The 14,757-nt window shown below is 43.9% G+C and overlaps 1 protein-coding gene across 1 annotated transcript in view; it reads left to right on the forward strand.

Annotated features, from left to right (window-relative positions):
* The window catches only part of LOC142946441 (uncharacterized protein C1orf21 homolog), a 29,181-nt gene that overhangs the window by 12,286 nt on the left and 2,138 nt on the right, over positions 1 to 14,757 (forward strand). Inside the window, exons 2-5 of the mRNA XM_076087716.1 lie at positions 1,248 to 1,377; positions 8,896 to 8,981; positions 12,664 to 12,731; positions 13,538 to 13,598. Coding sequence (XP_075943831.1) covers positions 1,287 to 1,377; positions 8,896 to 8,981; positions 12,664 to 12,731; positions 13,538 to 13,598 — 306 coding nt within the window. The 5' untranslated portion in view covers positions 1,248 to 1,286. The remainder of the gene's footprint in view (positions 1 to 1,247; positions 1,378 to 8,895; positions 8,982 to 12,663; positions 12,732 to 13,537; positions 13,599 to 14,757) is intronic.

A 14,757-nucleotide genomic window follows, 5' to 3' on the forward strand; every position in this document is an offset into this window, starting at 1 on the left:
AAAGGACAACGGGTGTTGCTTGTAGTGCTGTAATTCCCTCTCTCTCGCTATATGGAGCAGTTTAGCATCTTTTAGCTCATTGTTTTGGTTTTTCTGAACTTTCTTTGGTTCGTTCTCGACTCCCTCATCTCCAGCCACAGCAGGCAGCTATTTTAAGCGAAGCAAGCTGTTCTAAACCCGCTGTACACTACCTCCCCAGCACCACGCGGCAGACAGACAAAGTTAGAGACTATAGCAGGTGAACATAATGAAGTATTTAGCAGCTTAATGAGACGGATATTTCCCTCAGGAGTTGATGGAGATCAAAACAGAGCTGTAAAGAGAGTGAATATTGGAGCTAATGTTGCTCCGTGTCTGGCTGGATGTCGAAATAGTCAACGGTCTGCCTACACATTCGCCATATCCACTTTATAAGGTGATGATATAATGTTATTATTTGGCTCCCGCCAAGCAGCAAAGGAAATCAATTTATAACCTCTTGGAGTAGTTCATCACATAAAAAAAATACAAAATACTTTCAGGCTTTTGCTTATTGTGTATTGAATCCCTTTTCAACTGTCTTCAGGCGTAATGGAACGGTTCTGCTTGTTTTGTTGCTCTGTCGTCTTGTGATGGGAATGATTCCTTTTGCTTTGAAATTAAACAACAATTCATTTATGAATGAAAAAACAAATCATCAATGGCTTTGTGTAAAGCAAAATATGAATATAATCGAAATGCTAATTGCTTTGCAGCCCTACTTCAAACCAGGTTGTCTTGTTTATTCACCCGCTCCACAGATAATGGCTGTGGCTATATTTAGCAGCAATAATCTGCATCATGCTTTTCCCCCCGATTATATTATGACTCAACCTACGTGTGTGTCTCTGAACACCAGGTGTGAAAAAGACACGTCTGTGAATGAAATGTTTTTTCCTGGCTCGAGGTCTGCGGGACGGCCAGCACGTAGCTTAATGTATTTTTGTAAATAAATGAGCGGTTCATTGTAAAGCACCCTGCTCTCAGGTGTTGATTTGCAGAGCCAATCTCAAAAGCTGTTGCAATGCTGGAAGAAAACACCGTATGAAGTGTTTTACAGTGATGGGCCCAGGTTGTTTGAAAAAAAAAAGAAGAAGAAGAGGAAGAGGCTAGTTGAGTGACAGCCCGCCATAGCTGAACAAACAGCTTTTGATGTCTATGAAGTACATTGTAAAAACAAAGCAGTCAGTGTTGTTCACTTCAGGATGTTTGTCTCCGTCCTTGTCCAGGTGAGAGTGAGATGAGGAGAGGCTTCAGAGTGTGAGGCCATGGGCTGCACCTCGGCCAAGCAGGTGTCGGCCGTGCCCAACGATGAGGAGGGACGCGGCAAGGCCTACAGCAACGGAGACCTCTTCACCGGTCAGTACACACACACACACACAAACACACACACACACACACGCACACGGAGAGAGGGATGTCAATAAAAGCTTCACAGCTCCATTTCACTCGGTTAATTGCTCAGCGTTGCCCCGTCTGCCCTCACGCTATATTCTCTTCATTACAGCTCATAGTCTTCTCGCAGAGTGTTCAGTTCTCCATTTCAGACAATAACTGTCAACACTGCAGCTTTATTGTCGTTATCTATGTTGATAGTTTGTGTGCGAGAGGTGAAGTTGGTCAGCAGCGTTAACTGTGTGCTCGGTTTCTGGACGCTCTTAATACTTCAGTGTTTGGAACTGGAGAGGGAAAGCGAGAGGAGAGGAGAGGAGAGGAGAGGAGAGGAGAGGAGAGAGTGGAGTAAACCCTTATGAGAGTTTCCATTAGGGATGAATCGATTGATTGATTGTACCAGCGGTTTCCAACTAAGAGGCAGAGAGTCAAGATGATTGTGAGGACGGCAACTGTTCAGATTTATCGTAAGGCTAGGGTTGGTAATCTTCTTCAAAAACACCTTTTGTTACATTTTTACATCCCGACAGCGATCAATAAAACAAATGCACTGACGAAGAAAAAATAAGGTATCTGTGGTTGTTGCAGCGCTGTAATAAGCCCGTCCAATGGTTTCATTCAGACTGAATGTATTGATTTGAAAGGCTACCTGCACGTATTACCCGTGCACTCATTGTGCGTCACCGGACTGCTGTGAGTGCTAACGATAGCCATGTTTGTTGATGAAGTTCATAATGATCATTTTGGGGGACTTGGAGGGAAACCCAGTCCTGTGTGTCACTTGGATGATTTTTCAAAAATACTGTTGGACTCACAAACAGACATGCAAACACGCTGGCAAAACTTGGATACTTGAGTCACCAGATCTCAAGCAAAAATGCTAAACATTCTCTAGTTTCATCATTTTACACTGAATATTTCACTTTTCACTTTTCGACAAACTTCTGGGAAATTGCCCAAACATTACGTAACTTTATAGAATTGATTAATTGAAAAAGATAATCGACAGATTAATCTGTAACGAATATGATCGTCAGTGGCTGCTCTAATAATAGCTCTCAGGCTGTTGTGCAATGAGGGCCAGAAGTGAAAGTGAAAGCCAGAGACGGAGAGCGATGATGGGCCGGTGGGGAGATTAACAGCGATTAAGAATTAGGAGCAACACTCTGCTGCGGATGGACGGATGGACGTGGCAGATGACGATCTGCAGGAGGTCCTCTCTGTCCGTCATCCCCCTCTGACCCTTCTCCCTCCCTCCCTCCTCCTCCTCAGCCTCTCACCCTCTCCCGGCGACCTCTCTTTGACTCTCTTCTATCTCGTCCCTTCTATCATCTCCCCTCATCCGCCCCCCCCTTCCCCCCTTGAGTCTTGCTTCCCCTCCTCGTCTTTAAAGGAGCAAACAGAACGAGGCGGGAGAGATGGGAGGGAGAGATGGGAGGGAGAGATGGGAGGGAGATATGGGTTGGAGTGAAGCGCTTTTTTTTTCCTTGAGAGAGGAAGGGAGAGTGACGTGCATAGACTCTGCTGCTCTTCTCTTTTTCTCTCTCTTAAACCTTCTCTGTCTCGGTCAGATCGCCTCTTCCCTCCCACTGCTCAAGGCCTCGTTCTTCCCTTCCTCTTTCTCTCCGTCTCTCTATTTTGGGTCTCTGCTCGCCCCCCCCCCCCCCCCCCTCTCTTCCTGCCTTCATCCCCCAGTGTTTCTTCTTCTCTCCCTGAATCTTTTCCTCTCTTCTTCTGGCACAACATTGGGTCAGAGCCTTTTGTCCTTTCACCTCTCCTCTTTCCTCCCTCTTCCTCCCATCCTATCCCCCAGTGTCACTGTCAGTTGGTTAAAGGGAATCTAGAGTGGCAGTGGCTGTGCCAGACTACTGTTTGAGCTTGTCTGCGTGTGTTTGTGTGTTGAAGGTGGAAAACAGAAGTGACCTGAATAGTGTGGATTATCCCAAACCCAATAACACCCTTTCTTCACCCCCCTTTTTTCTTCATCTCATCTTCATCCAGTCTTATCTTTGTTTCTTATCCCCCTAAATTCTACCTCCTCTTCCTCTGCAGTATTTCAGTCACCGTCACGCATCGTGTAGTCATTCTTTCCTACTAAACTCGCTGCCCTTTACAACCCCGGCAGAACTGCTTCACTGCGTCCGGTGTACTTCTCATGATCGAGGCAGAAAAGATTGGTCGGTTTTGGTCAGTCAGCCTGCCGCCCACACACACACACACACACACACACACACACACACACACACACAAAAATCTACCCCCTGTAGACTACGGTGTATTAAGTGAGGCGGTGAGCCCTCTTCTTACTCACACTGATCCGCCTCCAACAGATTGTCTGCCAGTCAGTCTGTCCGTGTGTGTATTTGTGCATTTGTGTGTGTGTGTGTGTGTGTGTGTGTGTCCCAGATATTCTGACTGCCTGGTCTGTCAAACTCCGGCCACTAGCCCCCCCCCCCCCCCCCCCCCTCTCTCGCACAATAACCGGAAAAGACTGAGCTCCATTACACAAACAGTGAAGGACGCCAAGAGAAAACAGCAACACCCTCCACAACATCGTGCTATTGATGTCTACGATAATCACAGTCGAGGAGGAGAGATTACAGTGCGGATAGCGTATGTGGGACTGCGCGTGTATGTGATTGCGAAAGTGGCACGCTGACATGTATAGTGCATGGTGGCGTGCAGATTGCCCTGTTTCTTTAAGAGCTTGTGTTGTTTTGAGGCGGTGGAGCAGCTGAGCGGTTTGAGGCTCTGTTCTCCTGATGCTACTGTCCCTCTGAAACGTTTGTGTCTGGCTGATTCAGTCCGAAACAGCTGCGACAGAACCAATGGTGTGTTTGTACTCGAGGGGAATAATAACGGGATCGCTCAAAGCTGATTGTTTTTAGTCGTGCCTCAAAGAAATGCTGTCACTTCAATCACACCGAGCTTTCTTCATTAAACCGCTAAGTGAGCGCCCAGTCCCTGGAAATATTATCACATAACGCATTCAAAGACAGCAGCTACATCCTTGAATCATTTCAGAGAATCCTCTCCTCTTGCTCTTTAGACAGCACAAAAACAAACTCACAACAAACACGGTTTCTGTGTACAGTGTACAATTCCTCTTTAGGGCCGCATACGCAGAAAGAGAGAAGCACGCCGGTGACCGCCGGTTCAAAGGCAGCGGAAGGTGAAAGAGCGGCACGTGTCCTTCCCTCAATGTCACTGCCGAAGCCCTCTTTAACATAAGGCTGCTCCGGCGGAGCCACTTAGTGGTTTACTCTGGTTGTATTGGGAAACTTCCAGGTGTGATTGTGGATCAGGGCGTTCCTGGAAAAGAACCTTCGTGCCCAGTGAGTTAACCCTCGTTGAATAAAGGTCAGATGTATTGCACCAGATACTGTGAGTTAGATTAAGAACAAACATGCAGCAGATTCAGTCAAAGGAGAGGACTGAAAACAATCCTAGATATTTATACCAATACATACACACACATGTACACACAGCTACTGTACATATACAGTACATTGCATATGCATTCTTAATTTAAATGTGAGTAAACACATCTTTATGTGCAGTGCATAAACATGTTTATATCTTTATTTGATTTATGGTGAACCTAGAATAGGAAGTAGATCTACTTCTGCCTTATAGGAATTGTTCACATTATCAGGTGAAACTGTGTCTGATCCCTTTTCAGCGTATTTGTTTAATTTGTGATTAGTGTTCCCGGAACACCTGATAGGTCTGCGTCTCGTTGAGGTTTACAAACGCAATCAAAATCTCTGCAGGATGAGTCTCAGTCTATTTTTAAGACATTTTAATTTCCAGCAAATGTTTGCACAATCCAGTCTTTCTTCTGGCATTAGATTTGACTGATTCCAGACATGGCAATTATTTTCGGTTCTCTCAAATTGCTTTCAGTATTTTAGAGCATCATCATGTGACACTATATCCGCCTGATGCATCAGGAAACCAGTCCATCTAAAAGTAGTCTACTAAAGCATACAAAATACAGCAATTCACTGAGTTCAGCCGCGTTAGTAATGAGAAAGTGCTGCTGCATGAAGTGTGTTCATACAGGAAACACGATGTATACTTTTTTTACATTATGGCTAGAAAAAGGAATCTGCTGGTGAAAGATGTGTAAATGTTGTGACAGATGGAACCAGAAGTCAGATTCTCATATAATCTGATTATTTAATTGTGTAGCAAATTTCATTTGAGTGTTTTCCTATTTGCTTACAAATCAGAACAGACTTTTGCAAATATTCTGTTCGTGCTTCTCTTCTCTTTTTATTCCTGCCAGCAAAAGCGGTGGCATTCATTTCTCTGGAGAATATTATGCACGGTATTTTTTATATCTCTTTCTAAATTGATTCCTCCTTGTATGATGGGTTTGATTTGTGTGTGTGTGTGTGTTACAGACAAGACTTTATGTTCAGGTGTAAATGTCATGGCCAGTCCGGTGGTGGCCTGGAGCCAGAGTGGCTAAGAGGGAGGACACACAGCGGGAAGGGCAGAGTGACATCGCCACTAGAGCTGTTAGAGCAGACACAAAGACACGCACAGAAATACACACACGCGCTCCCAACGCAGCTATTTAAATGAGTCACACCCATACAAAACGCGACACTTGCACGAAAAGGACAAACGTGTGTGTGTGTGTGCACGCACGCACGCCCTCGTGCACACGCAAGTGTTTGTACCTTAAGGTCAGCGCAGAGTGCGCGGTTTCTAATCAGAGATGAGAAAGATGGCCACATCACAAAATCACCGCCTCTCAAAAATAGTCCTCGCCTTTCATCTTCCCCTCTCTGACGGTTCCCCTCCCCTTTCCATCCCCAAGCGAGCCCGGCCCGGCATCGGCGTGACGAAACACCCTTGTCGTTTCTTGTGACGATGACTGCCGCGCACACACACACACACGCGCACACACACACGACCAGTTTTTGCTCCTATCTGAACTGAAGCAAAGTCTGTGATGTGATGAGTCTTGATTGGCGTAAGCTGGGTCACTTTGATCTACGTATACCCGGCACATTAAGCTCAGTGACTATCCAGCAACATTCAGACAGTTTCACCCGTCGGGCTGCAGCTCACCCAAATTATAAAATGACATTTTTTCCTCAATTCACTTGCTTGAAAACGTCCATTTAGATTTATTTACGAAGTTGATTTTACCCCTTCCCCGTTCATCTGTATCCACCTTAAAGGTGCGGATTATGTGGCTTGAAATCTGTGTGGCTTGCTCCTGTGATGTGCACGAGAGCAGAGGAAATGGCCCTTAATTCTGTTTCCTTCTGCAGCTGCCGTACGCGCTGCATGTTTACAGAGCAGATCTTAGCTCGGTGATCCTGTGTAGTGTTATAAAACCGTTTGTGTGCGTGCGTGTGTGTCAGCATGTTCAGACAGGAGCCGACTCGTTTACATTCCTGTTACAAACAGAACAGAAGAAAAGTAGTCACCGTTTGTTCCTCCCCCCCGCTCATCTCTCCTTCTCCTTCTCTTTCTCTCAAATCTGCACAGCTTTTCCCCCCTTCTTTCTCTTTCTCTTTCTCTCCCTTTTTGAAATGATTTCTCGTCGGCAGCGTTTATCTGACAAACGCAGGTCGTGTTTTTGCTCCACAGTGACGCACATGTCGGATGTAGAAACGCAGGCGATTGTGCACACAGGTGATCCAGGTGCCGTGGGTGGATTGTGAGAAACGGAGCAGAAGCAGGGTTGAACCTGTCAGCTGGGTTCAAAGTAGCACAGACAGACACACGGATAAACAGACATACAGCTGATAGAGGGAGGGCAAAATACAAAGTGTGCAACAGATAAGGCCGAGGTGTGTGTGTGTGTGTGTGTGTGTGTGTGTGTAACAGAGTCTCGGCTGCTTTATCAGTAAAATGTCAAACAACCAGGTAGTCAGCAGAAATGCCAGTGTGCTTGAATAGCTCCGCTCAAGGTTAGGTGGGCTTTGGTCTTCAGTAAAGGTGTTGTATGTCGAGTTTCAAATGTCATATCATGTTGCATCACTGTCGGATCCATCGTAGGGCCGGGCAAAATATCCATATTATATCGATATATCGTGATATGAGGCTAGATATCATCTTAGATTTGGGATATCAGTATATGGCATAAGTGTTGTCTTCTCCTGGTTATAAAAGCCACATTACAGTGAAGTGTTTCTGAACATACGAGACTGTTTGCCTTTTTAAATCCACATTACTGATGATTATTTACACAAAATCTCATCGTCTCTCTCTCTCAATATCGTCAAAATGTTGATATCGATGTGTTTGTTCAAATATATTTGGATGTTTCGCCCTCATTTAACGTGATATTATTGTTTATTGTCTGGTAAAAGGTTTGTTTTGTGTCTTTCATCTCATTTTTTGTGCCTTAATGCAGTTAGTGCTCAAACAAAAAGGCTTCAGTCCCTATTTACTGTAGAATGCATTATATAAACTGATGAGGATATTCATACAATTATTAATGCTGATTATCGAGTAAACTAAAAAGTATAAATTACAGTATGTACTAGACAATAGTGAATGAGTGAATGAGGCTGTGATGTTGAGAATGGTAATATTGATGAATCATGTTCTCATTATTTATTTAGTCTATTGATAGTAAATCACATGTTCCTGACGCTCAAGATGACGTCTTACAGTTTGCTCGACTTCTATGAACAACAGTCCGAAAGATATTCCGTTTACAATCGCACAAGTCGGAGGGGAGCAGCAAATTCTCCCAACTGAAGAGCGGGAACAGGGGAATGTTGATTATAACATCTGGGCAGATTGATGTGATGAACTTGTGGTTGTTGTACATCTATTTTTGATTCTCTGGGATTCAAACGGAGTGTTGAAACCTCAGTGAGGAAGTTCCGTACATTCAGGGGCATTGCCCTGATTTTACCTCTGGCGGGGATTTGGGCTGCATATTGCGGGGCGCGATGCCGTGCAGTTTTGAGGAAGTGTTAACGTGAGCTTGTCTTAACTGTCTAAGCTGTCCATGTAGCCTAGAAGCTGTTCGACTGATCTTTAATCCCCTCCAGCTCGCTCCCTCTTATCTGTTCCCTGTTTTTTTGTCTCCTCTGTCCCCTCTCTGACTTCACATGGACGTGTGTTCCCGCTTTCCTCAGAGGAGATGCTGCAGCTTAAATGGAAAGGAGATGACTAGTTTCCTCCTACTTGAACCTCAGCTGTCATGTCCACTTTCTAAAACACTGTGTCCGGTTGCAGTTATCAGATTACCTTGAACAAATTAGAACTAAAATCAATGGTGTAGTCGTTGGTAATGTTGAAATAATGCGGTGAAGCCGATGTGACATGGTTCAATCATTTTAGCCGTTCCGATCATATTCACCGGGATGAATGAGAGAAATCTGGTCAGTGTTTCTTCTCTGGAGGATGTCCGATAAATACATGTTTGTTTCCCTCCTGCCTCTCTCTCCCTCCTTTAATCATGCCTCTCTCTCTCTCTCTCTCTCTCTACCCCCCTCTCCTCAGATGAATACAAGATGAAGGGAGTGGAGGAGGTGAAGTACATGAGAGGGGAGGAAAACCGGGTGAATGCACGCAACCAGGAGAACCTGGTGAGAGACGCACACAAAAGCAGATATATATACACACACACACACACACACCCCCCACCCCATCCACCAACAGCCTGTCATCCCCACACAGACCTTTACCTGACAGTTTATCAACCCGGGCGAACAGGCTCGTGTTTGTGTCCGAAGGCAGCTCCCGGCACACACACACACACACAAAGAGGTGCCTCACACGCAGGTAGAGACAACATGCTGGCGTGTGTGGAATGCAGGGGCTGATCGCTTGGTTGGTTTGACTCTTCCTGCAGAACCTGCCGTCTTAAACAGTGGAAAGAAATGTTGGTCGGGCTCTTTTGTAGTAATAACTTGCTAAATCCGACTATCCGATCCCAAATGCACACTCAACCTCCAAATTGTAAAGCTTGTACATGTTTACACCCTCATCAACACACTAAATCAGAGGTCTTCAACAGGGGGTCCGCGACCCCTAGGGGGTCCGTGGAGGTACTGCAGGGGGTCCGCGAAAGTTTTGGTTGATTAGACAATTAAAAAAAATATATATATATTTTTTCCTCCATTTATTCCCTTTTTTTTTTTTCACTCATTCACAATAGTTTTTTTTTTTAATCTGTCCATTATTTTAATAGTTAAGTATTGTATGAAAGATAACAGGTATCTTTATGCATGGCAGTGGCACTAATAGGCCATCACTCATTTTCGTTTCCACATTTATGTTTAATAAAAACGGCAATTTGAATAGCTTGTATGCATGATTATCATGCAATTGACAGACGATGTCGATATTGGCATTGGTATCAGTTAACGAGGTGTGTTTATAAATGGCAGTGGCACGGCCTCCCTGCTCACTGTACCTTGCACATGTTTAAAATAAAAACATGAATGAACCTGTGTATTATTTGAATAGTTAGTAGTATTGGATGCACAATAAAGAGGTCTGTTTATACATGGCACTAGTGCCCAGTTTAATATAAAACACAATTTTATACAATATATATATATATATATATATATATATATATATATATAGTCGGGGGTCCCTGCTCCATCTCTCTATCAGTTTGGGGGTCCTTGGCCTGAAAACATTGAAGACCCCTGCACTAAATGATTGAAACGTGTAGAAGTGGGAAGTGAGATCCTGTTTGCATCCTTCAGTAAATCAGGTCAGTCTGACTGGCATCCTGGTGAAACAAGAAGCAACGCAACTACAGTGATTTAAAAAAAAAACAGACACTTTGCTCCCAAAGCGGCTTTTTTCTCAAGACAATGCCAAGAGACTCCGTGCACCTGACAGGTGTGAGAGATGAAGGTGCTGATTAAACAGCATCATTAATACACAGGTGGGTCTCGAGCTGGTCACAAAAAAGGTCTCTCTAAAATTTGAAGTTGTATCTTTAAAAACAAAAAAAAAAAAAAAAGATTCAACTCAGATGAATGTTGGTCAACTCACATGAGTTCCCCACACACTCGGTGTGTGTGTGTGTGTGTGTGTGTGTGTGTGTGTGTGTGTGTGAGAGAGAATTCCTTACACCTACAGTAATAACAAGTGGTAGAAAACATACTTTCCAACCACATGTTGTGGCTTTACTGGAGGTTACCTGGCTGTGTGAAAATGTGGTTTGGGTCTCCCACTAAACAACATACCATACCTCCCAGTTTGAAACAAGTAAACTACCCATTTAAAACAATTCATACAGTTCATAAAATGTGCTTCCTTTACAATGGAGTAAGTCGAGCTGTGTTGTTTGTTGTATTAGGAGACATAAGGAAAACACACCGGTGATAATGAGAACGTCACCTCACGTCTTTATCCTTTTTGGAATCTTTTTTTATACAACAAATGGGCTGCAGTTATATAAATTAGTGACAGAGTGACACTGCTTCTGTATTTTAATCAGGATTTATACACTGAACAAAAATATAAACGCAACACTTTTGTTTTTGCTCCCATTTTTCACGAGTTGAAATAAAAGATCTCTGCACACAAAATGCTTATTTCTCTCAAGTTTCTTGCACAAATTTGTTAAACCCATGTTGGTGAACACTTTACCTGACAGGTGTGACTTATCAAGATGCTGATTAGAAAGCATGATTATTACACAGGTGTGCCTTGGGCTGGTCACAACAAAAAGGCCACAGCTGTTGCCCGTGAATTGAATGTTCATTTCCCGACCAGAAGCCGTCTCCAATGTCGTTTTCCGAGAATTTGGCCTAACAACCGCAGGCCATGTGAAACCACGTCAGCCGAGGACCTCCACATCCGGCTTCTTCACCTGCAAGACGGTCTGAGACCAGCCACCGGGACAGCTGAGCGTTCGCACCACCCGAAGAATTTCTGCACAAACTGTGAACTGAAGCTGATCTGACCTGACTGCCGTTCGTTGTCGTAACCGACCTGAATGGGCAACTGCTCAGCTTCGCCTAGAGAAGTCTTCTCGTCCCGTATGAATCCCCGGCTTTCGCTGGACGAGGCAGACGGCGTGTATGGCTTTGTGTTTGGAGGGCGGTTTACTAATGCCCACGTTGTGTGCTCCATGGTGGCGGTAGGGTTTTGGTACTGACTGCGAACAGATGTGCATTTAGTTTGAAGCACAGAAATACTGGGACGAGATCCTGAGGCCCTCGGTTCAGTGCCACTAATCCGCAGCATTCACCTCATGTTGCTGCATGATAATGCACCACCCCATGTTGCAAGGATATGCACACCATTTCTGGAACATGAAAACATCCAGGTTCTTGCATGGCCTGCATATTCACCCAGTGAGCATGTTTGGGATGCAACATACACGACGGCGTTCCTTGTTCATATTCAGCAACGTTGAAAGCCTCAATTACCAACCTGGTCAACTCTATGCAAAAGAGATGTGCCGCACTGCATGAATGATGACATGATGACTGATACTTCTGCTTATGTGTGGCCAAAAATATGTATTTCTGTAGCCCTAGTCCTTCGTGGAATCCTAATAAAATACAATTCAAGATAAAACTGAAAATTTCAGAGTGGCATTTTTTTTTTTTTTGTGACCAGTCCAAGACACGCCTGTGTAATTATCAGGCTGTTTAATTAGCATCTTTATATGCCACACTGTCAGGTGGATGGATTCACTTGGCAAACAAATTTGTGCAGAAATAAGCCTTTTGTGTGCGTAGAAAAAGTCTTTGATCAACTCGTACGAAATGGGAAGCAAAACCCAAAGTGTTTATTTCTGTTCAGTGTATAAATTCGGATTAAAACAACAGAAGCACTGTCACTAATTTATATAACTGCAGCTCAGAAACCGTCCTTATCACCGTCACAGGTTGCAACCACAAGGAGAACCGCCTCTTAACCTCTGAAAGTTGAAACCTAGCCAGGTAACCTCCAGTACGACCACAACATGTGGTTAGACCAGTGTTTGTTTTCGACCACAAGGTGCAGGTCACAGTGTGTTTGGTTGATCACTGTAGCAGGAAACTGTCCACAAAGACATGGAGGGGAACTCATGTGAGGTGACCAACCTTCATCGGTCTTATTACAACCTACATACATTTGTATCGGTGCCTGATGGCTGCCAGCTGGGTGAGGACATGATTTAATAATGCAGGTCTGAGGTGACTCATGCTTTCAGTGGGGTGGCTGTTTGCTGATATGAACTGTTTGTTTTTTGCCTGTTTTATCAGCTGATAATGAAAACTAATGGGGTGTGTGTGTGTGTTTGCCTTTCAGGAGAAGAGTAATGTGCAGTACAGGGGCAAACAGCAGAAAGAGGTCTCTTCAGCAAACATCAAGTCTAAGTAAGTGGCCAATAGCAGTCTGTATATGCTGAAATATAAGTCTGGTGGATATTGTTTAAAAAATAGACGATCTATGTATTAAAAAAGGGTCAGTTCACCCAAATAATAAAACAAGCTCATATTTTCTCTTTTACCTCTAGCGGCAGCCATACCGATTTCTTTATTTAGTACTGACATTTAACACATTAACAACAATGTCGCACTTCATCTGCCGAGGAAGATCATGCAATCTAATGGAAAGCACCAGAGCAGCCACAGTGCTAATAGACTTGTTTTGTGCCAGCTCACAGTGAACAGCTCTCATGGGGAGTTTAGAAGTTCCAAGGAAAGCTGATCCATTTGTTGTCATCGTTGTGTGTTGTAATTTGGCTGAACGGACCCTTTAGTAAACCGTTATGTCCAGCGTCCATTAAGATACAACTTAGAATCAGTATGTTGATATTACGATGTGTGAAGTAAGTGATATACTGTGTCTGGTTTCTATAACGCTCTCGGACAACCTCAGACTGTGTACGTTTGTATATGTAAACATATTGGTTGTTGGTGGCTGCACAGTATTCTGCCTTTGGACGAGAGACTGGGTTAATACTTTATAAAATAATGATTTAAATTCCTCCACAGCCTTTCTCACACTGCAGGGAGGATTGTGTGCGCGTGTGTTTATGCGTGTGTGTGTGTGTTTGTGCTGTGTGGGGGGTGTAATGGAAAATTCTCATGATGTATTTGTTGCCTCCCTTCTCCTCCTCGTCTCCAACTTCCTCTCCCCCCTCCTTTTCGCTTTTCCATTTTTCTTCTCTCTCTCTCAGCATTCACACGTCAGAGAGCCAGCAGGAATTTTTCAGGATGCTGGATGAGAAGATTGAGAAGGTGAGGGTGTGTGTGTGTGTGTGTGTGCGTGCATGCGTGTGTGTGGGTTGGTGGAGGAGGGGGGGACTGGGTGGACTGGACTGGACTGGACCTCTGAGGGTTTAAAGAAACAGCTGGGTCTTAGCATTTAAAGAGACAGGCTGTACTACAACAACATCCATTAGTCCACATTGTCACTCTGCTTACGAGCTCCACACTCCGCCCCCCCACGTGTGTGTGAGGGGGAGGATGGCTGCAGTGATGAGCACTTACTACTCTTAGTCTGACACTTCATCTCACCGGTTGTTTCTGACTGAAAATGAGGTTGCAGTGAAGCGATAGTGAGTAATTGCTGGATTCAGCTTTGGTGTTATGCACTTCATTTATCGCCTGCCTGTTTTTAACCGTGCGTAGCTATATCACAGTGTAGAAATACTCAGTTACAGGTAAAAGTACTGCATTTAAAATGTTGCGTATCTAGTCATTATCAGGAATATATACTTAAAGCCGCTCTATTCAATATTTTTGTTTTAACTGTGGATTAAATGATTATGTATAATGTGAAGTAGGTTTCCCATATTTAGGAACCCGCCAAGAATTATTGCGCGGCAAGCGTTTTAGATTCTTTCAGCTGATTGTTTTGGTTTTCTGGCCCGCATCTTTTCTCTGCTCTCATAAGAGTAGTTTCTGGCCACTTCAGCGAAAAGTTGCGATTAACCAACAATACACTATCGGCATCAAACAGCAGACGGTCAAAGTTAGCGACTAGCTGCTCCACATTGTGGAGCATTTATTTCTCAAGAGTTGGAGGAGACCAAAAACAGAACAAAAAGGAATATTGGACTTCTGTAAACATTGGCCAGAAACGCTCAAAATGCTAATGTTACACTTCGCTTGGTGTGCGCTGCTACTAGCGATTTCTTTTAGTCATCCATTAATCTGTCAATATCACAATAGTGAAAAACTAGTGTCGCAAACGCAACATCCTAAAGCCCAAGATGGCGTCTTCAAAATGGATAATTTTGGCCAACAAGAAGAGATATTCAATTGACTATCACATAAGACAATGAACAGCATCAAATCCTTGCAGTTGAGTTGCAGTTATTTGGCATTTTGCTTTAAGAACATATAATCAATCATCCAAACTGACTGATTGATTAATTGACTAATCCTTTGCAAA

The sequence above is a fragment of the Anarhichas minor genome, unplaced genomic scaffold (assembly GCF_050575085.1).
Source record: "Anarhichas minor isolate MPS153535 unplaced genomic scaffold, ASM5057508v1 ptg000010l, whole genome shotgun sequence".
Lineage (NCBI taxonomy): Eukaryota > Metazoa > Chordata > Actinopteri > Perciformes > Anarhichadidae > Anarhichas > Anarhichas minor.